The 25,563-nt window shown below is 35.5% G+C and overlaps 1 protein-coding gene across 1 annotated transcript in view; it reads left to right on the top strand.

Annotated features, from left to right (window-relative positions):
- The window catches only part of TMEM131 (transmembrane protein 131), a 227,704-nt gene that overhangs the window by 153,485 nt on the left and 48,656 nt on the right, over positions 1-25,563 (top strand). The window contains exons 8-18 of the mRNA XM_025464690.3: positions 846-926; positions 3,626-3,776; positions 3,880-3,936; positions 4,879-4,940; positions 13,763-13,871; positions 17,197-17,305; positions 18,346-18,499; positions 18,593-18,763; positions 19,802-19,912; positions 20,007-20,141; positions 24,231-24,335. Coding sequence (XP_025320475.3) covers positions 846-926; positions 3,626-3,776; positions 3,880-3,936; positions 4,879-4,940; positions 13,763-13,871; positions 17,197-17,305; positions 18,346-18,499; positions 18,593-18,763; positions 19,802-19,912; positions 20,007-20,141; positions 24,231-24,335 — 1,245 coding nt within the window. The remainder of the gene's footprint in view (positions 1-845; positions 927-3,625; positions 3,777-3,879; positions 3,937-4,878; positions 4,941-13,762; positions 13,872-17,196; positions 17,306-18,345; positions 18,500-18,592; positions 18,764-19,801; positions 19,913-20,006; positions 20,142-24,230; positions 24,336-25,563) is intronic.

Raw genomic sequence — 25,563 nt, forward strand, 5'->3', positions numbered from 1 at the left:
CCGGGAACAAAAGTGCATACTGTATGATTCCATTTATATGAAGCTCTAGAAGATACAAACCTAATTTAGAATGACCAAGCACAGCTCATTGGTCCCCCCTCTCGTAAGGGGGCATAAAGAGATTGCAAAAGGCATGAAGAAAATGTGGAGATAATGGGTATATTTAATGTCTTAATTGCAGTGGTAGCTTCACCCTTGCATATGTGTGTCAGAAGTTACCAAGTTGTGTGCTTGAAATATGGGTAGTTTATTGTACATCAGTTACATCTCTGCAAAATCATGAGTATAGGTACAAGCCACAGAGGTATTAACATTTGCTGTGATTTTGCCACAAAGAGAAACCAAATGCTATCATACTGCATTAAAACGGTTACATATATCCCAAAATAACATATTCTTCACTATTTCACGATTATAGTAGTTGTTAGATCTGCTCCTAGATCTTTTTATAAGTGTGTGACTAAAGAAGCACTTGTGTTAATATAAGAAGTATAAAATTTGTATTTTCATAAACTATTTTTCCTTTGGGAAAAAATAAAAAGTGTTCTACGGATGAATTTTCTTTAATCCATTGTCAAAATAACTACTGTTTCAAAGTTTAATATTTGAAAATTAACTCTGCTGTTGGGAAATTTACCTTGTTTTAATTAAAAATAACCACCGTTGGTCACACATGTGAAGCACTGACTCCAGTGATAAGACATGATATTTATCCTACTTTTATATCTGTAAATATTTTTATTTTTCTACCACACAGGGTGTCAGGCTCATTTCTGTGTAACAGCAAATGGCTTGCATTGAGAATATGATATCAAACTTAATCATCATGTGCTCTTTTGTCACAGGTTGTAGAAATGTACTCTAGTGGAGGAGATCTTCACCTAGAGCTTCCAACGGGTCAACAAGGAGGCACCAGGAAACTGTGGGTGAGTGCTGGTATACTTTTTCCTCATGTGTGGTCACATGGAACCAATTATTTTCTTAAGTAAACCAGGAGTTATACACTACATTTATCACCTATGTAAATGTGGGTGCCTTTCCCTTAATTATATCTTAATTTTAAATTTACATCAGATATATTTGAAAATTGGATGATACAGGGAGAGAAAAGTATAAGTAATCTTTGGAAAGAACAGTGAACAAAATTGGTCAGAGATTTAACCCACTGTGTGGAAAGGAAGAGATTTCAACTATTCTTTTCACAGAATAATATTGGTAAAGTTGTCTCTGAATCTAATCATTTATAATGTGCTCTCTGCTAAGATTAAGAAAAAAAAAATTTGTGAGAAGGATTCATTATATGTGTGAGATAGAGAATTGAACATGCAGGCTTATTATTGATAGAGATGACATTTTCAGAGGGAACGTACTCAAGCCCTCGTGACAACTTAGAGAATTTTAAATTCTTAGGTAATCGACATCCACCTTTAATATTGTTGAATATTAAAAAAAAAAAAAAAAAAAATATTGTTGAATATTGAACACTAGTTTCTGTCAGTGCTTAGAGAAACACTTTTCCTGAGAAAATGCTGGCAAATATTAACCAAATCAATGATTATGTAGCAACTACCTTAGTTGTAAAATTTCCTGCCATAGGAAGGTTTTTCTTTAAATGTTATCTACCATGCCTTAATCAAAGAGGGGAATGACATAGTAAGAGCAGTTCTTGTACCAATGGTATTCAGATTGCTTCTTATCCATAACTGAAGACAACAGACTTTATTGCTACGAATAAGGTCTGAAGATCAAATTTATTTTTTAAGATTTTTATTTATTTATTCATGAGAGACACACAGAGAGAGAGAGAGGCAAACACAGACAGAGGGAGAAGCAGGCTCCATTCAGGGAGCCCGATGTGGGACTTGATCCCAGGTCTCCAGGACCAAACCCTGGGCCGAAGGCAGCGCTAAACCGCTGAGCCACCTGGGCTGCCCCAAATGTATTTATTAATTGCTCTATTAAACACACCTATCTTTTTGTTCTGTCTTCTGACCAGTCTCAACTAAGGAAGAGATGTGGAAGGGACATTTTTAGGATGTTAACTTGAGCAATTAGAAACAAATTTGTCAAGGATTTGGTTAACTCCTCAGATATTGGAACACATTAGCAAGTAGAAATATGTAATGGATAGTTCATTTATATTCTTTCACAAAAATGCTTCATCTTGAAATTTTGTTATTGTTTGAAAAAGTCTTTGGGAGAAATAGTATGTAAAACAGTGCTTCAGAGAATTAACTATAAACTATTCAATTTGTAGAACTATCTAGATAGATAGAAGAACTCAGAATTAACTGTGAAATATAATTGGTATCTAATAAACATAAGAGAATTCAGATTTTTTTAAAAGATTTTATTTATTTATTCATGATAGACATAGAGAGGGAGAGGCAGAGACACAGGCAGAGGGAGAAGCAGGCTCCATGCCAGGAGCCTGACATGGGACTCGATCCTGGGACTCCAGGATCGCGCCCGGGGCCAAAGGCAGGCACCAAATCACTGAGCCACCCAGGGATCCCTGAGAATTCAGATTTCTAATTAGTTAGGAACTATAATGAATGGTAGCAGAGGTGGCATAATGTTTTAATACTCCCAGTGGCTACAAGGAAAGATAGAGTTATTCTTATTCCTACAAACCTAGAGTAAGAAAAAAGTCAATTGGCCTTGACCTCGCCCTCAGCCCATTTACAGTGTACATAAGTCCAGAGACCAAGTCAGCTCCCTAGAGATGGGGAAGTAGATGGTGCATCTCTAGTGGTCCCAGGAGGGTTCCAATCACTTCTTCCCTACTTTGAGGCTAAAAAGTTCAGAGAATAGAGGTAAGTGAAGACCAATAAGTTCTGTCACAGGATCTCCTCAAATATGCCAAAAGGTGTGTGCAGAGCAATTCTGGTGATCCCAAGGAAGCCAGATTGTTGTAAAACCGGAAAAGAATTCCATCTCCACTTGATCTTAGCCAACAGGCCAAGAAGTGATAAGAATTATATCTCAAAAAAAAATTTTTTCCCCCAATGCATCTTCTTTCTAGTGAATATGAGTGTTCTCTCATTACAGGCCTGAAAATTTTTACTGTCTTACTTGCTAAGAGCCTTACTAAAAGGAGTTGATGAACTATAGATTTGCCTGGGAAGCTCTGTTGAGTTCAATTTTAAATGAAAAGACGAGATCTAAGCTCTCTATGTTATTATTTAAAGAGATTCCTCTTTAGACTTCTGGAAAAGCATTTCCCTCTGATGATGACATTTCTATTTGTTAGAGAATTTTAGGACTGAATTATATGCCCAGGTGTTATGTTAAAGAATAACTGATTTTATAGATTAATTCTTTTAATGATAATTTTGAAACTGACAATTTGTTTTCAGATTTTATTTCTTTCACTTTGTTCAGTTTTACCCCATGCTTCATCAATTCTAAGATGCACTTTTTTTTTTTAATATTTTAATGTTCTTCGAAACTAGAGTCTGTTACAATCCATGGAATATATTTGTTTAATTGGCAATGCTTTTCTTCTTAGTAGGTATATAAAATAATAATGCATCTTTGAGTCATTGTCATCTTATTCACTAAACTGTGGTGGTTTTGCAACATTACAAAAGCTGTGCTATATTATGGTCTGTTAACTTGTCAGGAAATTCCTCCTTATGAAACCAAGGGAGTGATGAGAGCCAGCTTTTCATCCAGAGAAGCAGATAATCACACAGCCTTCATCAGAATAAAGACAAATGCTTCAGACAGCACAGAGTTTATCATTCTTCCTGTTGAGGTAGAAGTTACAACAGGTTAGTGGAAAACCAAAGGAGCTGCAGAAGTGTTTGTTTTGTCTTCTATGCATCTTACTCTGGGCAAAGTGAAATCTAATGGTTTACTCTTCTCTTTTCCAAGCTCCTGGAATTTATTCCTCAACCGAAATGTTAGATTTTGGTACACTACGAACACAAGGTAAAGAAAAGAGACCGTGTTTTTTTGTAAGTCTTTAAAAAAAAAAAAAGAAGAAGAAGAAGAATCCCTCTGATCAGAGCTGAACAGCTGGCTCTACTTTAACTCCCTGGTAACTCAGCTTTGAAAGTTACCTTTCAGTGGGTCACAGGATCACGTAGAAAGCTATTGTTGGTAACTCAAAGCCCTTACAGGTTCATACCCCATTTCTCTGAGGGACATCAGTTGCTTACCAGGTGGGAAAGCAAGGTCGTGAGATAAGTGTAAGTCTTCCAAACAGAAGATTGAGGCAGAAGGTAGTTTCTGAGTTTTTGAATCCAGTTTGTCACATGTTCAGTTACACTGAATCTTTTTCAGAAAGGAAATAAAAAGCTTTACTTCTGGATTCTTACTTAGAAATGGATTACTCAGTTATATTATACTAAAAATGTTAAATTTTGCCCCAGGTGGCCAAAGAAAACAATCAAATTCTAAAATTGAAAATACTCAAGCTAAAGGATTTATTAAGGAAAAAATAGAAATAATTATAACTTGGAATTTCTGTGGTCCATATGTGATTAGAATTTGATTGTTTAGGATTGAAGACCACTTTTTGAAAATTAGATTCAGTTTTAATATAATTTCGCATTGCACATTATCAATTTGCTTCCTTATGCTTTACTAGAAAACTAAAAGATTAGTAATGTCTAATTCCACTAATAGATTGTGTTTTGTTTTGTTTTTGTGGTTATTTAGGAGGGGGCAGTTCTTGTAATACACTGTATCCTTGTGAGTAAGGTGACTGCTATCTGTGAATTAGATAGAATCACATTCTTTTTATTAATGTGATTGTAGTTCTTTTCACATTCTAGAATAGATTCATTCTGATACCTAATAAGGTAAAAATTCTAGCTTGTTATAAAGCACACCTGTTAAAGAAATATTTCTTTTCTTCAATTTTAACAGATCTACCAAAAGTTTTAAACCTTCATTTATTAAATTCGGGAACAAAAGATGTACCAATAACAGTAAGTTTTTATCTGTTTTCTCCTAATTTATATATTCTTTGTTTTTAAACTTACAACAGAGTTAAAAATAATTAAACTCTTACTCTAAAGGATTCTGTTTTATGGTGGCCTAGTGACACTTCAGTTCTAAGTGTTATGTGAGAAACCTAGCCTGCCTGTAACCAACAGATTTTAAGGATGAGAGGGAAAGTAGGTGATCTTCCCCAAGCTAAGTCTGAACCAAAGTCCCTGAGGTTCTTCTTTAGGCAGAATCATATAAGGGGCTTATGGATCTAATAAATCCTAGGGTGTGTACCAGGTACAAAGAAAAATGGATTATAAGGATTCCATCAGGTTTAGTTTTTAGATGTAAGATATGGATAAAGTAAAAAGAAAGGGGAAAATGAGTTCAGTTGAATTGGGAAGAGAAATAATAAAGCAGAGATATGGTAGGTAATGTTAGAATGCTGTTAATATTTGTCAAAGGGACCCCTTCTAATTGGCAGCTATTATACATACTAGATAGCAGACCATAGACTAGGATCTTCTCTTCCTTTCACACATGCACATAGAACAAGTGACTTCGATGCCTTTCAGTGGAATTGGGAAGCCATTACACAGTTTTAGGGGAAAAAGAGAGAGAGAGATCCAAATTTTGGTTTGGCCCACAACTTTACCTCCTGGCAAAGTCCCCAAGAAACGTACATAGGGAATAATGGAAAAAGGAGGCAGTACATTTTTATTATAACCTGTGCTGATGTCAGAAGACAAAATTCAGAGAATTCTAATAAAATGAAATACATCAAATGGGCATAAGACTTAAAGGACCTTTGTCCATCCATGGTCAAATCCAGAGTTTACTGCCAGCTAGTGGAGTAGACCAAAGAGAAGAGAGTTTACAAACCCTAAATGAGGGAACAAAAGATGGTCATCCCAGGTAACCATATTAATGTACGATAACAGTACTCACTGATCATAGTCCAGGCAATGTCCTGCCATCTGACCTAGTATTTTTTCCTGCTAGGTAGAAAACTGAGGGGATGGGATCTGGTAGAGAACTTCCCCCACTCCACAGTGGGCTGTGAAACTGCCTCACTTAGAGTTCCCGCCTGTCCACTATTGCAGGCTGACAGACCTGTATCGCAGTTGCCTGGGCCTGCTGTGATCACAGGAAGATGACTTCCTCAAGGGTCCTCAAGGGTTGGGACTGCACCACAGATGATGAGGAACAGTTCTTTTGACCTGGCCACCTTGATGCCATTGAAACAAAACACAAAAGCAGTAAACAGCAGCATTATGTCTCTTATTTTTGTTATTTTTCTTCTTAAATAGCAAGCATAGTGCATATGTTTTTATATGCTTGCTTTTAAAAATATATTCTTTTTTGTTTTTTTTTTTTTTTGATTCAGTGACTTGATTTTTTTTTTTTTAATTCAGTTTTTGGAAAGATTGTCCTCAGTCCCTATGGAATGCCACTATCAACATGTTCTCCAATAATGACTTTACATAACAAAATATTCGATGAATGTTTCTGTTCTATAATTTCTTTGTAATTCCTATTTATAGCAGTAATTAATTACATCTTTCTAAATACATAACGTGGTTTGTTACTTTATTGAGGGGTTAGTGACTGGTTTTGGTTCTTTATATTGACATTTTCACAAGTCTATAGAAAAATGAGCAAAATAAGAATAGTATAAATGTGAGTTGTACATATGTTAATATAAATACCCTTTCTAGATAAGTACTGTTATGCAATAATATACTTGTTTTCTTTGTTTGATGTTAAAATATCTATTGTCTTATAAAGGTGGTAGATAACTCTGTTGTTATCTTTGTTTTCCAGTAGAATGAGTTGGGAAGTATTCTCTCTTCTTCAATTTTTGGGAAGAGTTTGTGAAGGATTATTGTTAACTCCTCTTAAATGTTTGGTAGAATTCACCGATGAAGTCTCTGGGCCAGGGTTTCTCTTTGTGGGAAGTTGTGAAATTCATTCTCTTAAGGCCTTTTCAGATATTGTTTCTTCTTGCCTAAGTTTCCGTGGCTTATGTCTTCCTAGGGATTATGTCATTGTGTCTCAAGTTCCTAATTGGTTAGCATACCAGTGTTCATAGCATTCCCTTACAATTCTTTTGTCCCTATGAAGTAGATAGTAACATCTATTTTTCATTCTCAATTTTAGTAATTTAGTCATTCTTGATTTTAGTAATTTAGTCTTCTCTGTATTTAAAAAGTGGTTTTGGTCAGTCTAGTTAAGGTTGTCAATTTTGTTGATCCTTTAAAATAGCTAATTTTTTGTTTTGTTAATTTTCCCTATTTGTTTGCCATTAAAACATCCTTTATGTGATGAATAAAGATGGTAGGTAGTAGGAGATTCCCCCCTTGATCCCTTGCCACCATCACCCTCACATTTGCAAAGTAAAAAATTAGAAAACCTGTTAGTTAGACTTCCCTCCCCAGCCATAAACACAACACACGTTTTAGATTTTACCTAAAATGAAACGCAAAGGTCTCAGTATCTCTGTTCCAGGTTAACATTTTAAAATCTTTCTTTATCCAGAATTGTAATTCTTTATGTTCAGAATTCTCTGGGTTAGTTTATCCAAGTTTTCTCCCTAATAGAGTATGATTCCTTCTGCTAGATTAGTTTAGATTGCTTTGGCTGCAACTTATTACCTTCTTTGAACTTTTTGATGCTGATTTCTTCTTTGCCCCAGTTGGCCACATAGAGCACATTTACTGTATCAATGGTTAGTGTACCACTCTTCCCAGCCCTTTTTCTCTCTGGTAAGCCCAAGTATTTTCTCCACTGGGAAAGCATCTCATAGCACAGCTTCCTGGCAGCACATTTGGAGATCCTTCTTTGGCTGCGGAGAGCAGCTCTTTGGCTGTAGGGCAGACACTGGCTGTCGATGGATCACCCGGCTATTGCCTCAGTTCAAGATGTCAGATAATTTTTATTTTTGTGTGTTCTCCATGCTGTTTGTCCATGACTGGTTTCTTCTGTCTGTGGGACACCATGGCACAATGCAGGGTCGTTAGAAGAACTTTAATGTTGGGCAGACTTCATTCCTGCAGTTACTTCCCCAAATGGAAGAATTGAGAGATTTGATGAAAAAAATGCTTTTACTTAGCCCAAGCAATCTTTCTAACTTTTTACATACAATGAACGGGCCAAAACAAATGTCTTTTTCAATAAACATTTTCTTTAAAATGAAATTATCAATTAATCATAAAAATATGAAAAAATACCATAGTATTCAATTTACTTATAACTTAGAAGGAAAGAGTCCCATGTTCTGCCTTTAAGGATACATGATAAGTCAACATTTTTGTTCTTAACTATGGGTCAGGCACTATGCCAGGTTCTTTACATGGATTACTTTATTTGATACAGCAGTCCTATATAACATACACAGGTTCTAGTTTTCCAAAGAAGCAGAATGAATCAAAGCTTTTTTTTTGAAGCGACTTCTTCAACTGTAGAAACTCAAGTTACTTAAAAGTATGTTAGTATATAATGATACCAATCGAAACTTTACAGATACATCATTTTAATTTCATATTCAGTATTTCTACTAAAAACATTGATCTGTAATATTTGTCTGTATATCTGCATCTGTAGGTACTTGTGCTTGTATTTTTTCTAATGTCCAGAGCCTACACTCTACCAGTGTTTTGGTAGTTTTGTCTTATTTCCTCATTCATTCTTCCTTTATTCACCCAGTAAATATCTAATGAACGTCAACTCTAAGCCAGCTTCTATACTAGGTACTGAGAACACAGTGGTAAATCAGACATCCAGGGTTTCTGCCCCTATTGAGCTCACCGTTTAGCTTGGGAGACTGATGACAAGTATACAACATTATTGTAAATTGAACCAAGTTCTAACAAAAAAGAAACAGAATCCATGTGTGTGTGGGAGGGAGGTGGTTTAGTTAGGGTTGTCTCTGAGAAGCCGATGTTTGAGGTAATAACTGAAGAGTTAGAAGTTGGGCCCACAGCAGAAACAGCTTTGGATGTCATGGGAAACAAGTAATAAGGGTTGCGTGTAAAAGGTGAGGGCCCACGAGTTCATCATGGCTTTCTGAGCTTTGAGAGGTATTTAGATTTTATTATAAGTGCAACAGCAAATTCTAGAATTTTAAGCAAGGGAGCAAGATCATCTGATTTATGTGTCGTAAAAGTCATAGTAGCTACTTTGTGGAAAGTGCCCTACAGTGAGTTGGGAATCTGTTGCACTGGTCCACTTGAGATAATGTTTGTTAGCTTAGACTTCTTACTGTATTGCCCAGGGACAAATGCATCTACTGTGGAAACAGAGTTTTAAGAGAGCTTCCTAAGGTTTTTTTTCCCCTCTATTTTTCTGCATAATATACCAGACATAGAGACTGACATTTTTAGAAGTGCCCCTACCTCTGTCCATTTCACAAATACGTAACATCTTAGGATAAACTAGGTGTTACTAGAAGCTGAAGGGTTTTTTAATTCCCCTTCCGGGAATCCAGAGTATCCTCATCTTTCTAGATATGGGAGTCCTAAAGCAAGTGTCTCAAAATAAGAGTTTCTCACCTGTGAATGGACAAAATGCCCAGGTTCAAGCCTCCCTGACATTGTAGTGCAACTTTGAAAATATGATTTTCTGCACCACTTAAAAAAGCAGTGTGGTATAAATGATGGAATAAATTTGCTTGAGATATCTTAAGAGGAACATTAGTACAAAGTTTCCTTGCTGATTGATGGGTAAAAATCATAGATAGATAGATAGATAGATAGATAGATAGATAGATAGATAGATAGATAGATAGATAGATCTCTCAGTTTTGCCACTATCATCTTCATATGAGCTTTAGTGAATTTGTGTACCTATTGTTAAAAATACAATTGTTACATGCTGAAAGGTTATTTTCCTTGCTTATTCAGATGTTTTTGTAAATAGTTTCAGAATGTCCTGGGCCTTTCAATCTGAATTGAGAGTTACTGAGCATAGTTGTGTATGAATATCATGAGAAAAGACTAGAACTATATTTAGAACATGTGCAAGCTGCCTTTCCTGGGAATCTTGCCATATTTTTTTCCACTTCTCAATTATCTTTAGTAAGCAACAGTTAGTGATTAATAGTAAAACAGATTGTTAGTGTAAATATGCTTAATACAAGTTAATGATCATCTATTATTTTTTCTTTAAAGCCACCAGAATGAGCCAACTATTTAGGCGTTTTATTTGTTTGCCTTTGTTTTTGTTTCCTTGAAAAATGGATTTTAGTGTTCCCTGGCTGACTCAGCGGTTTAGTGTCTGCCTTCGGCTCAGGGCGTGATCCTGGAGTCCCGGGATCGAGTCCCACATCGGGCTCCCTGCATGGAGCCTGCTTCTCCCTCTGCCTATGTCTCTGCCTCTCTCTCTCTCTCTCTCTCTCTTTCTCTGTGTCTCATGAATAAATAAAATCTTAAAAAAAATGGATTTTAGCTGATTTAGGCTTGGGGGTTTTTTTTCAATGATAATAAGTGAACAATTGAGATCATTCATATGGAACATAAGTCAGTTGAATATTTGTTTACTATTAGTATAATATATATATATATAAAGGCAATAATACTGAATATAAAAAATGTCCTGTGATAAGGAAATCCTTAAAGTAATATATTTCATGTGAGAAAAATATTTTTCATCAGGTGTTCTAAGATCTTACTACTTAACAGTGAGTGTATTTTTAAATTTTTTTATTTAAATTCAGTTTAATTAACATTTAGTGTAGTTAGTTTCAGAACTAGAGTTTAGTGATTGATCAGTTGCATATAATATCCAGTACTCACTACATGAAATGCTCTCCTTAATGCCCATCACCCTGTTACCCCATCCCTCCACCCATCTCCCCTCCAGCAATCCTCAGTTTCCTATAGTTAAGAATCTCTTATGGTTTGCCTCCTTTTCTGTTTTCATCTTATTTTATTTTTCCTTCCCTTCCTCTAGGTTCATCTGTTTTATTTCTTAAATTCCACATATGAGTGAGATCATATGGTCTTTGTCTTTCTCTGACTGACTTATTTCGCTTAGCATAATACCCTCTATTTCCATCCACATCGTTGCAAATGGCAAGATTTCATTCTTTTTGATGGCTGAGTAGTATTCTATTGTGTATATATTTACCACATCTTCTTTATCCATTCATCTGTCAGTGGACATCTGGGCTCTTTCCATACTTTGGCTATTGTGGACTTTACTGCTATGAACATTGGAGTGTGTGTATACCTTAGAACCACTATATGTGTATCCTCAGATAAATGACTAGTAGTGTAATTGCTGGGTCATAGGGTAGCTCTAATTTAACTTTTTGAAGAACCTCCATACTGTTTTCCAGAGTGACTGCACCAGTTTGCATTCCCACAAACAGCTTACAGTGACTATATTTCAACAAAATACCATTGCTTAGTTGTTTCTAGTATGGTATTGTGCAGGCTGATAACGCACAAAAAGTGTTATGGTTGTTACTACTGAACTGCCACTTTAAGCATGTTTGAAAATGGTCAGGATTCCATTGCTGCTTTGTCATGTTCAGTAGAGCATGTGGAAGTCCTCTGCAAACTACAAAACTTCATCTGATCATCTCTCTAACAAATGACCTCAGGATGAAAGTGGCTCATTTGAAAAAAGAACAAAATTAAAATCACAATACTTTGTAGATAGATAGAATCTTACAAAATACCTAATCCAATCTCTCTAGTGAGAGGCAGGAAAAATAAGGCCCAGAGTAAGACAGCTTACTCAAACTGACACTTCTAGTTAAATAGTTAATATCCTTTTGTTGCATAAAGGATCACTGTGGCACTCATATTTACTTCTGTGCTGCCTTCCTTTCATTTGGAAGAAGCATTAGTGTAGTAGTATAGTATATGAAACCTTTCCATTTTGTAGTTTATCTCACAGATCAAACTGCTTTTATTGTTAAAAATAATAGACGTGCACACACAGGCTTCAAGGAATGAAGAAATTTGTATCTTAAATGATTGCTACTAACAGCAAGCTTATTGATAATGAATATATCAATATGAACAAATCCACTTGCAGCCCCAAGTAGAGATTCAAAAGCAAATGAGAAATTCAGAAGAAAGATAAGTTAAAATCCTGAGAGAGCCTAAGGCCAAGAGCTCAGGCTATTAAGATTTCTAGCTCAGAGAACTGCAGAACCATCCTTAGCGCCATCATTTCAGACCCAGTAAAGACTAACCACTGATGAAAAGGGAGGTGCCCTGCTGTCTGGTGTAAAAGCAGTATCCGTAATCACGTGTATAACCAGCTTTGTTCCCTGTGATCGCGAACACAATGCAAAATGAGCAGTTTTTCTTCCTACTCTTCTCAGGTGCTTCTTCTGCCTTCACGTAACTGCCCCTTATTCAATTTAGTCAGATTCCACTTTTGTGGATCAACTGAAAAGGGGGGTAGGGAGCCGGGGGAAGAACTTGGGTGACCTGCGGGGATCTGACTGCACTCATGTTAGCAGGCACACCTGGTAAGGGTCACAGAAGAGAACTGTGTTATTTCAATGAGAAACATAAGGCTTTGACAACAAGTTTATAAAGCCCCTGAAAATTCACCAAAAACCCTCGAAGGGTTTGTTTTATTTTTGTTTTGTTTTGTTTTTAAGATTTTATTTACTTATTCACGAGAGATACAGAGAGAGAGAGAGAGGCAGAGACACAGGCAGAGGGAGAAGCAGGATCCATGCAGGGAGCTCGATGTGGGACTCGATCCCAGGACTCCAGGATCATGCCCTGGTCCAAAGATAGGCGCTAAACTGCTGAGCACCCAGGGATTCCCCCTAGAAGGGTTTTAAGACCGAAGTAAGATTCTAATTGAATTCTAAAGGAAGATTATTGATCAAGATTTGTGTACAATACCATGACTTCATTAATATATGTTTAGGCACTAGATGCCAAGTAAAGGGCCCAGACCCTGGACCAACTCAGAGCATCTGGTTTCCAGCCCCACCTCTTGGTGACTAGCTATTGAAATACCACTCCACATTGCAAGGTTCTCTTCATCTGTAAAACAGGGAATCAGGTAGCGATCTTTAAGGTTCCTTCTGATGACAAATGCTTTGTGTCAGTAAGGATAATAAAAAAGTAACTGCACTTTAAAATGCATTTATTTTTCTGGCTTGCTCCAAAAATGCAAGCTTTTACTGTGTTTGTTATTAAAGGTTAATTTGTTGAATAGAAAGATTTTATTTTTTAAGTTTGAACTGTTCTGACCTCTCCATGCTAAAAAGCCCTTCAGTCCACACTACTCCTCAGGCCCACAGCTGCGAGCTTAGCCCTGCCTGGTGACAGCGGCATACCTCACTTGCACAGCCACATCCTAGAGACATAGAGAAAGCACCACCAAAAGTGGGATCTGCAAAACTGCTTTTGCAGTGGAGTACCAGTTTCCAAATTCATGTTTATTCTTCATCTTCATATAGTCAGGATATTACATTTGGTATTGTGAAGTTCTTTAAGAGGCACCATATCACATCTCTTCCTCTCATGTATGAATTGGGCACTTATTTAGAAAATAAATATCTTTATTTTCTGTTTTATGTATTCATACCCAGTGTCTACCCTGGTTTGTCTCCAGATTTTTATACTCACCTATCATATACTTTTCTTCTGGCCATCATTTTATTTCATGAAGATATTCTAATGAAATTAATGTGAAGTGGTGTCAGCGCGGCTTATTCTATTTAAAGGGAGCACATAATCTTTTCCAATTTTGGTTCTGCTTTGCTTTTCCAGTACACTCTTCCAGTGTAATGTAACTGAACCATTAAACTAAAATAATGCGATATATATTGTTCTGTTTGCAGAGTGTTCGACCTACACCACAAAATGATGCTATAACGGTACACTTTAAACCAATTACATTAAAAGCTTCGGAAAGTAAATATACCAAGGTTGCAAGTATTAGTTTTGATGGTAAGTATTTAGCTTTCTCTCTCTGATGAAGTGATCTTATTTTGGTAAACTAGAAGGCATGTATATTGACATCTTAATATAGAAACATCATTTTACAGTCAGATTTTACATTACAACTTAGGTTTTTTTTTTTTTTTCGTTTCTCTTTGAATTCCAATTAGTTAACATACAGTGTAATATTAGTTTCAGATGTACAGTGTAGTAATTCAACACTTCCATACAACATCCTGGGGTCATTTCAGCAAATGCACTCCTTAATCCCCATCACCTCTTTATAAACCATTACAAACTCTTATTTGATTGCTTCACAAAAGAAAATGCAAGTTCATAAACTGAAATTAGTATTAGCCAATACATTAGAATTGTAATTAAATTTTTGTGATCTGCGTTTTCACATATATACCTAGTAAGCTTTGCCTTATGTCATTTTTTGTAATTGAGTGATAATGTATTTGAATTTCAGAAGCATGTTTGAATTTGAGAATAGAAATAAAGTATTCTCCATAACAGTTTCATGTACTGGCTTTTTAAACAAGGCAGACAATTCTGCCTAACCTAAAATAATAACCTTTATGATAGCATTGTCAAATTAGAGAACTGAAAAAAAATTAACTATTATTTCAGACTTGTATATTATGTATTTTGACATTTGAAATGTTAACCCATGCTTTAACATATTTTAATTGCATGTTTTTATTCAGTTTTGCCCACTTTACTAGAACATTTATTGAGTTTGCTATCACAAAGTTTTTAAAATAGTGATTTAATGGCTGCTTAACTGTTTATATAATTATACTCAATGAGCACTGCCACTCAAATGGGGCTTTTCTCATAAGGGCTCTTGCAAGTGAGGAGCCCTGAAGCTTACGCTTTGGCTTTATGATGAAGCCACCTCTCTGCTCATAGCTCACATTTCACAGCCACACTCCTCATCAGAAGAGAGTGTTTGATCACTGTGACCTACCAAGTATATTACTCAGCCATTAGAAACGACAAATACACACCACCTGCTTCGATGTGGATGAAACTGGAGGGTATTATGCTGAGTGAAATAAGTCAATTGGAAAAGGACAAACATTATATGGTCTCATTCATTTGGGGCATATAAAAAATAGTGAAAGGGAATAAAGGGGAAAGGAGAAAAAATGAGTGGGAAATATCAGAAAGGGAGACAGAACATGAGAGACTCCCAACTCTGGGAAACGAACAAGGGGTGGTAGAAAGAGAGGTGGGCGGGGGTGGGGGTGACTAGGTGACGGGCACTGAGGGGGGCACTGGATGGGATGAGCACTGGGTGTTATGCTATATGTTGGCAAATTGAACTCCAATAAAAAAAATAAAAAGGAATACTGTAAGACTGTACAGTGTTTGCGACAGCATCTGCACTTTTTTACATGAAGAGTTCTGGAGAGGATCTGGAGCAGTACACAGGCTGGATGCCAAGCTTTAGTGTTCATCCTATTTGAGATCGGAGAAAACTCCTGAAGAAATCAAGATTAAATATGTGTCATACTTTCATAACCCAGCTATCAAAAAATAGTATTGTAGAGAATTTTGATGCCACAGTTATTTCCAGATTTATGATAAATTGTCTTCTCTGTTGCTGGGATACTACAGTAACATCTACCAGTATCAGCATCAGCAGGTGCATTCTCTTCTCTTCTCTCACTGAGAGTGGGCAGTAGTAATTCCTGACACTGAGAACTGAGACCCTGAGAAGGATCCATCCTTCTGTTAAATCCAAGCAGTAGGGGAGTTGCATACCAGGAGCGGGTGTGCTATATAGTTCTCTCAAGCTCTTCTTCTCCAGTTCCTGATTCAACAACCTAGTGAATGTTTCCCTTCTTGAGATAAATGAGTGTCAGTAATGTTGGCTCTCTGAGGTCACAGATTCTAAAAAAAAGTCTGTCTTGGGGCACCTGGGAGGCTCAGTCAGTTAAGCATTCGCTTTTGGCTCAGGTCATGATCCCAGGACCCACAAGCCCCACATCAGGCTCCCTGCTCAGTGGTGATTCTGCTTCTTTCTCTCCTGATATCCTTGATTGTGCTTTCTCTCTCTCTTTGACAAATAAATAAAATTACAAAAATAATAAAAATTCTTTAAAAAAATAAATGTTTCTTAAATTGTGTAATATTAGTAAAAGGAAAAGTATCTTTTAAAGCAAATGCTACATTTCTTAAAAATGGTTTTTATTATCATGGGAAAATCCTTTGACCTTTCAACTCACACCTCTCCTTCCACCACCCCTGTGCATAAGGGAATATTGTAAAGCCTCCTAAAATAATAAACCCAGTCATGGCTATACAGCAAGCAAAAAGAAATGGGGCTTAATGGGAGTTTTAAAAATCTGAAGTCACTATCTGCTTAGCCACATGCTAGATGTCATACCATTTTTTTATTTTTCTTTTTTTTCTGCTAAAGTTGAATAATGCACATTTGCAGAACTCACAGATAAATTCTCCTAACTAGAAGTGTTCCTGAAGTACCTTAAACAGCATAAAGTTAAACAGCTTCTTTATTTGCTTTGAAAGGAACATCTGATGGGTATCCAGATTGGATCCAACCAAATCTATTTCTGTAATCACAGAGGGAATAATTCATAATTGCCACAAAATCTAAGGATTTCGCTTCATATCTGAGGACAGTATGATGGCAGGGAGGGTCTTATACTATGAGCTGGGGTTGGCTAATACAGGAAGTCATAACTCATGACACCTGGCACTTCTTGTACAATGCTACTTTACTGATATTTATAACAAGAGTCTAGCATACAAGGAATGTTATTCTTAATATAGCTATAAACCAGTGGATCTCAATAGGAGCCAGTTTTGCCTCCCAGGCCAGGGTATATTTGGCAGTGTCCACAAACATTTTTGGTTGTCACATCTAGGGGCTGTTACTGCTGCCTAGCAGGTAGAGGCCTGTGATGCTGCAAAGCATTCTTTAATGCACAGGATGGACAGCCCTTGCACTCTAGAAAGATCTAACCTGGCCTAAAACGTTAATAGTGCCCAGGGTGAAAAGCTCTAGTGTAAGGAAAGCCACAGCTTAGGGCTAAAGGGAAGGAGCTCAAATTGAGTGTTTTTTCCTCTTAAGTTGTCTTCACTTGCTAATTCCTTATCTGTTTAATCCCATTACAGGAAAATTAAAATATTTTTCCCTTTTTGGATGTAAAATGTTGTAGAAATCTCCTGTTTGCCAGTCTGAAAGCTCAACTTTGTTGTTAAAAGATTTTGTCAGTCTGCATCAAGTCACACTCATCCTCCTCTGAATAAACCCTGGTATCAAAAGCTGACAGATATTATTTTTTATGTTTCCTTTTAGCATCAAAGGCAAGAAAACCATCTCAGTTTTCTGGGAAAATAACTGTTAAAGCAAAGGAAAAGAGTTATTCTAAACTCGAAATACCATATCAAGCTGAAGTTTTAGACGGGTAAGTTTCTCTTTAAAATAAGATTTATAGGGATCCCTGGGTGGCACAGCAGTTTAGCGCCTGCCTTTGGCCCAGGGCGCGATCCTGGAGACCCGGGATCGAATCCCACGTCAGGCTCCCGGTGCATGGAGCCTGCTTCTCCCTCTGCCTGTGTCTCTGCCTCTCTCTCTCTCTCTCTCTCTCTCTCTGTGACTATCATAAATAAATAAAAATTTAAAAATAATAATAATAATATTTATAACTTTTCACTAATCAGTAAATTCTGTTTTCCTGCTAATTGACCTTAGCAAAAGTAGTAGCCAAATTCACATAAGCTCCGTGAAAGTATTGTTGAAAAGAACAACTTTTTATATAAAGGAGAAAATTTTCCTGTTTTTACGTTTTTTTTGGAAGAAAAAGATAAATGGGATGATATGATTTGGGCTTAAATGAAGTCTTAGTGATTCATTAATGCAATAGAAAAATGAAATAGTGATTTTTAAATAATATTTAAATCATTGGAGCTATTTCCTTTCTGTAATTCTTTTTGTAACATACAAGCAGTTGTGTCTTGTTGTTAAAATATATTGTCACTTGAAACAAAATAATTTGTATTCCTTTATAAACTTGTAATCAGTGTTCCAGAATTACAACCTTTTATAAATTGGTAATAATATATAGTTCATTTTCTGATTATACTTGAAACAATAATAGTTTAATATCCAACTTTGTAGGGACTCATTTTAACAATACTGGTTGCAATTAAATGATAAACATGATCTTTTTAAGTAGCTTAAAACCTTCCGTTAATATGTTCTTGATTTTAATTGTTTGATTGCATGTAATTAAGTAGAGAATAATCCTTTATATTACATGTTGATATTTTGCAAGCTGTTTTAAATCATGCGCTCAGGCTTGAAATATTCATAGTTCTAATTCTCTAGTAACAGGCCTTAATGCTACAACAGAAAATTTTAAAATTATTACAGCTGAAGAACTTGGATTTTAAATTCACACACGGAGATAAAAATGATTTATTTTGTTTATGTTTTTTCAAATAGGTATCTGGGATTTGATCATGCTGCCACATTATTTCACATCCGAGACAGTCCTGCTGACCCTGTGGAAAGGCCGATTTACCTGACTAACACTTTCAGCTTTGCGATCCTCATTCATGATGTGTTGCTACCAGAAGAAGCCAAGACAATGTTTAAAGTATGTCTGGGAACCCCCATACTCTTCATTTTCCTGCTCCACCAACTAGATGATGCTGACCCATTGTTTTTTTTCTCTCCCTTCATTTCCTAGGTTCACAACTTCAGCAAACCAGTCTTAATTCTTCCAAATGAATCAGGATACATTTTTACTCTGTTTTTTATGCCATCCACATCATCCATGCATATAGATAACAATATTTTACTTATTACCAATGCCTCTAAATTTCATTTACCTGTGCGGGTATATACAGGCTTTTTAGATGTAAGTATGTTACCTACCTTTAAAAGTTAAGCTCCCAGCCATCTTTTGTGTGTCCAGATGGTATTAGGAGATCATTTTGTACATGCTTAAACTTTGCATTTTCTGAGCTCTAGACGTTACTCTAATCCCTCCTCTCTCGGTACTGCCAAGATAGCTGCTTTTCACCCTTCCCAGCAGCCAGCTCTTGTGACACAGCTGAGTCCCTTTGTTACGGTTGGCACTTAGAACTTTTCCACGTTGTGCTTTCTCTTGGTTTTGCTTTTAAACTGTTATAATCATGGGGAAACTAAGTGGAAGAAAATAATAAGCAGGGAAAAAATAACACAAGAAGGGCAAAGAGGGAATTACTTAAGGAAATAGTGAGCAAAACCAGGAAAGATAGCAGAAAGAAAAGAAACAAATAATAAAGTAAGGTGGTAAAGACACAGTTGGAATAGCAGGAAAGAAGAAAAGTCTTTCTAATGCAGAACATAAGCCAGGAAAAAAAATCCGAACTAAGCTATCCTTAGGATAATCAACGAAAGAACTTTAGATAAGAGATGAAACTGATAAGAAAGATATGAAAGATAAAAAGAAAATTAGAACACATAGAGATGTACTTCTCTAAAAAGCTGACATCAATAAGAATTTCAGAGCTGAGGGACTTTTCAGTATTATCCCACTCCTTCATTTGTTTTGCTTGAGTGATTATATATTTGTGGCTGCTCTCATGAATGCATAATATTTACTGAGACCAGGGACTTTTTCCCTAATCTTCTGGGGCTCTACTTACTCCTCCCTAGTACTTAAGCTTCCTGCTTCTTTTATGTGCCTTCAGAGGAGAAATAGTTATTCAATAGAGACTATGAGTGTTTTCATTTCTGATTACTCAAAATACTTCATTGTACAGAATTCTTAATTATATTTTATATGTGTGTATATGTGTATATTGACATAAAATATAGAAACCTTAGTATGTCCATAAAACTACTTTCTCTTGATAACATGCTTTTATATAAGTGTGATTTAATGTTTAATCTAGTTCTTTATATCTTTCAGTACTTTGTATTACCCCCCAAAATAGAGGAACGTTTCATAGATTTTGGCATATTGAGTGCTACAGAAGCAAGTAATATTTTATTTGCAATTATAAACAGCAATCCAATTGAGGTAAAAAAAGAATCTGTTTTTATTCTAAATCACATTTAAGGGTTTTCTACCAGTGCTGCAATAATATCCCTTTCCTATCTTTCTCTTTTTTAAGTTGGCTATAAAAAGTTGGCACATCATAGGAGACGGTTTATCAATAGAACTCGTAGCTACTGAAAGAGGCAATAGAACTACAATAATTGCAAGCCTTCCAGAATTAGAAAAATCCTCTTTATCAGAGCAATCATCAGTAAGTAAACTCTTATTGTTTGCTTAAACTTAGTTGTATGTCTAACACCAAATAAAAGACTATTTCTGTGACGCATACTTGAACTAATATTTTTATGAAACTCATACTAGCATCAGTTATTTGATATTAAAATGTTCTGTGGGTAGTCTACTTCAACCCCTCTTATGACTAGGGCACTTGAAACCCAAAGAAGTTAAGTTCTACTTTGTCATAAAAGCTTCTGTAACAAAATCTAAATAATTTTTTTGTAACACAAATGTCATTATAAGAGAAATTCCCATTAGTACTAAACTAAAGCTATGTTCATTGAATTTATTTGGCAAAAGAGATAGCCCTGCACATTGGTAGAAATTGCTTTCAATTAGAAGAGAGTATCAGTAAGACAAACATTGTTTGATCCGTTAGTAGATCTGCCCATGTACTTTTATTCTATCTTATAAATATGTACATTTGGTCACTAAAGAGCATGATGAAACAAAAGAAAACACATATGTCAGTAAAAGCCCTTGCCGCTAGTGAAAGTGGAACTTGGAGTTTATACCTACTCAGAACAGAACTAGTAGAGTTACCTTGTGTGAGAAGGAGCGTAACATATCTATAAGTTAAGGAAAGAATTTCTTGTGGCTGTTTTACAAAAGAAAGAGAAAATGTTCTTAAGCACAGAGATGATTAACAAATACACTTCTATGGAATGCCATAGGATATAAAAATTTATTTAAATAATTTGTGGTAGAAGGATCCTTTTGGAGGGCAGTTTGGCAGTATGTACCACTCCTGAGAATTCTTCCCATAGAAGTAATTTAAAGAGCTAAAACTCACTGGTGTAAAACTGTACTGCCCAAGACGGTAGCAACTAATTAACAGGTGGCTACTGAGCCCTTGAAATGTGGCTAATCTCAGTTAAGATGTCTTGTGTCAAATACACACTAGATTTGAAGACTTAGTTTTGGGTTGTAAATAATTTTTAATATTGATTACATGTTAAAATGTTAACAATTTGGATATATTATAAAACAGTATTAAAATTAAAAATTTTTAAAAAGAACTAAAAGCTGTGAGAATCAAGATGTTTGTAATAGCGTTATGAATAATTTCAAATACCTGGAAACCATCAAATGCATAAAGTAAATCATGATCTTATTATTGAATTTACAAATAAAAAATTAGTAAATAAAATTTACAAATAAAAAATTATAAATGATTGTAATAACTTGGAAGAGGATTCATGAAATAGTGGAAAACAGTTTTAAATAATGTATATTCTAATTGCAACTATGTAGCATTCAAGCTACATAATCAGATATTTGTGAACAGTGGTAATTTATGGCTCTTTATATTTTAATAATTTGTTTTAAATTTGATTCAAAAATAAAGCATTCTTTTAAAACAAAGAAGTATATGTCCATGAGAAGTAATATTTTCACTCCAGCTAGGGTTTTATTTTTAATAAAAATAGAATGTAGAAAAATGATAATAATTAAGCCAGCCATTAATATATTCAACAGTGAAGTTAGAGTAAAATCATATGTATATCCACTCCTATTTGGTTGAATTTTACTATTTCCTAGTAAGACATCATAAATCTAATAATTCTAGAAATCTGGATCATTTCTAGCCATAAATAGCATATGTTAACACATACTATGTAAATTTGAGAAGTCCATTTAATAGCATAAAGCTTGTTAGACAATTTAGGCTTTAGAATTAGCTTGTATATAAAACTATAAATTTAAAAACAAAGGACAGAAAGATGAGATCATTGTTAGGAATCTTAAAAGAAGTTGTAGTGAGGTGCCAACTTCAAAATAGCAATTCCACAAAATGATTTTTTTTAAGCTTATAATGCTTAAATTTTCGACTGTTTTCCCAAAAGCAAAGCTGTGAGCTAAATTACGGTCTTGTTCCTTATGAAACACACAGTGCCAACAACTGTGTGCTCTTCAGACCTGTGTTCTGATTTAGGCAGTCTATACAGTAGAAAGTATTAGAATTGCCACAAAATCAACACACAGAAAACACTTCTTAAAAGAAGAATGTGCATACCTTTGGTGTATCAACATTTGTTATTTTAAGCTAAATATGAATTCTCGATAAAATATAACTAATAATTAAAGTACAACTTCAAAAATGAATTACTTTCTTTGGGAATTTCACAATTGAAAAAAGTACTGACAGAAGGAAAGTGGACAACCACTGTCACACACCACACACAAAAATCGACTCAGAATGGATGAAAGACTTAAATTTAAGACCTGGAACCATAAAACCCCCTAGAAGAAGAGAATAAGTCCCTTGACAGCAGTCTTGGTGATGATTTTTTTGGATCTGACTCCAAAAGCAAAGACAAAGAAAGCAGAAATTGTTGGAACTACATCCATCTAAAAAGCTTCTGCATAGCAAAGGAAGCCATCAACAAAAGGAAAAAGCAACTTACTGTGTGGAAGAAAATATTTGCAAATTATATGTCCAATAAGGAGTTAATATCCAAAATATATTTTAAAAACTGACACAACTCAATTGCAAAAAAAAAACAAGCATTCTGATTTTGAAGTGGACAGAGGATTTGAATAGACATTTCCTCCAAAGAAGACATACAGTTGGCCAACAGACACATGAAAAGATGCTCAACATCACTCATCATCAGGAAAATGCAGATCAAGACCACAATGAGGTATCACTGCACACCTGTTAGAGTGGCTATCAGAAAGACAAGAAATTGCAAATGTTGGTGAGAATGTAGAGAAAAGGAAACCCTCATCTACTGTTGGTGGAAACAGCCACTGTAGAAAATAGTATAGAGATGCCTCAATTAGAAATAACATATGATCCAGTAATTCTACGTCTGGGTGTTTATCTGAAGAAAACAAAAACACTCAAAAAGATAAATGCACCCCCATATTTATCAAGCATTATGTACAGTAGCCAAGATATGAAAACAACCTAAATGACCATCAGTGAATAAATAGATAAAGAAGATGTGATTGTTTCATACAACACACACACACACACACACACACACAGGAATACTACTCAGCCATAAAAAAAGAATAGAATCTCACCATTTGAAGCAACATGGATCTTTCACTTATGTTAAGTGAAAGAAGTCAGACAGAGAAAAATAAATACCATATGACTTCACTTAGATGTAGACTCTAAAAGAACAAAAGAAAATGAACCAAGCTCATAGGTACAGAGATCAGATTGATGGTTCACGCAGGTAGGGAAATGGAGTGGCAAAATGGAGGAAGGGGGTCAAAATGTACAAACTTCTAGTTAAAAATAAATCATGGGAACATAACATACAGCATGGTAACTATATTAATAACAAGGCGTTGTATATGTGAAAGTTGTTAGGAGGGTAATTAAAAGTTCTCAAGGAAAAAAATGTTTTAATTATGTATGGTGATGGGAGGTGATTAGATTTATTGTGATCATTTTATAATACATACAAATCTTGAATCATTATGATCTACACCTAAGACTGATATCATGTTATATGTTAACTATACCTCAGTTTAAGAGAAGAGTGTGAGAAACATCAGCAAATAGCTTGAGAAAACAAATAAAATTTCCATACTTCTTTCAAATTTTTATTGCTTAACTCTTCTTTCCATGATTTTTGATGTTTTCATATGACCCCAATCTCAGTTGCTCTGAAGGCCTGATTCTTAATGTGCAGAGTTAAATTCAGAACTTGAAACAAAACCAACTCTGTGCATGCTTAATGCCCTAATGTGGCTGAAGGGTCAGTGGAAGGGTGTGTCCCTTTGCTCCACCCTCACCCTCTCTGTCCATGCAGGGACATGTAGGATGTGTGGAGACCAAACCCCTTTCTACCTTGGCAGATGGGAATCTGACTGTTCCTCGGGGAGCCATTTTTCTTGTTGGCGCAATGAATAAGTATAGTAAATAATCATCTAAGGATGGGCATTATTCTGAGATATTTGTACAAGATGGTGCGGTAATTCAGTGTCATACAGTGTATGTTAGAATTTCGAAGACAGTTCATCACAATATTGCTCTTTACCATTTTAATAGGAAACCTCAACTAGCGAGATTAATGAACAATGTCATTTTTACCATAAACAGGTAATATTATCTTCAGGCTATTTTGCAGTGTTCAGAGTCAAACTTACTGCCAAAAAACTGGAAGGGATTCATGATGGAGCCATACAGATCACCACAGACTATGAGGTAAAGACTATGGAGATTCATGTTAATGAAGTTTTTCTGATAATTCAGTCCTTTTACAGAAACAGCTAAGTTTACTGATAAAGTTATAGTTTAACTGTTCCATACCTTAAAAACTGAGCTTTTGAGAAGAGTTTACACAGTCTTGGTGTTCATTAGCTCATGGTAGTCTGATAATGCCCAAACCTCTTAACTAAAAACAACTTCAGTAAAATGGCTTTGGCACATTTATAATTGTGTTGGAAATCTGCTTACACATAGTTATAGCATTGCACAGATCCTAACTGAAATTCCTGAATGAGATCACTGATTCTTCTGCAGTCATTAATAGCCTTCTGTGTAATTTTTCCAAAAAGGAATATACAATCAAGAAAACACATCTTAGGGATGCCTGGGTGGCTCAGTGGTTGAGTGTCTGCATTCAGCTCAGAGCATGATCCCAGGTCCCATGGGGAGCCTGCTTCTCCCTCTGCCTATGTCTCTGACTTTCTCTCATGTATAAGTAAATAAAAATTTGAAAAGAAAAGAAGAAATCACATCTTAATTTGAATTCTTATGACTGTATTTACATCAGTCATTCTAAGTCAAGGGCCAAAGTGAAAATCATTGAGCTTTTGAAAAACTATTTGTGGTGTTTATTGCATTCAATGAGATTTTGAATGGATATATTTCTGCCACACTTAAGTATTTTAATTTATTTTTTTTATTTTTTTTATTTTTTTAATTTATTTTTTATTGGTGTTCAATTTACCAACATACAGAATAACCCCCAGTGCCCGTCACCCAATCACTCCCACCCCCCGCCCTCCTCCCCTTCCACCACCCCCAGTTCGTTTCCCAGAGTTAGCAGTCTTTATGTTCTGTCTCCCTTTCTGATATTTCCCACACGTTTCTTCTCCCTTCCCTTATATTTCCCTTTCACTATTATTTATATTCCCCACATGAATGAGAACATATAATGCTTGTCCTTCTCCGACTGACTTACTTCACTCAGCATTTTAATTTAATATTTACAAGTTCTTTGGGAAGTTGAACACTGCTGAATTCAACAAGTTGCTACTGCTGGTCTCCTAACTATTTTCAGCACATACAACCCCCACATGAAACAAAGCTAATTCAGAATAAACAAAGCTGGTCATTTAATAATAATAATGTATGTAATATATGTAAATAATATATAATAATAATGGATTTGTTGGGAGTGTATCAAATAACCTCCGTAAGTGAAGAA

The sequence above is a fragment of the Canis lupus genome, chromosome 10, assembly GCF_003254725.2.
Source record: "Canis lupus dingo isolate Sandy chromosome 10, ASM325472v2, whole genome shotgun sequence".
Lineage (NCBI taxonomy): Eukaryota > Metazoa > Chordata > Mammalia > Carnivora > Canidae > Canis > Canis lupus.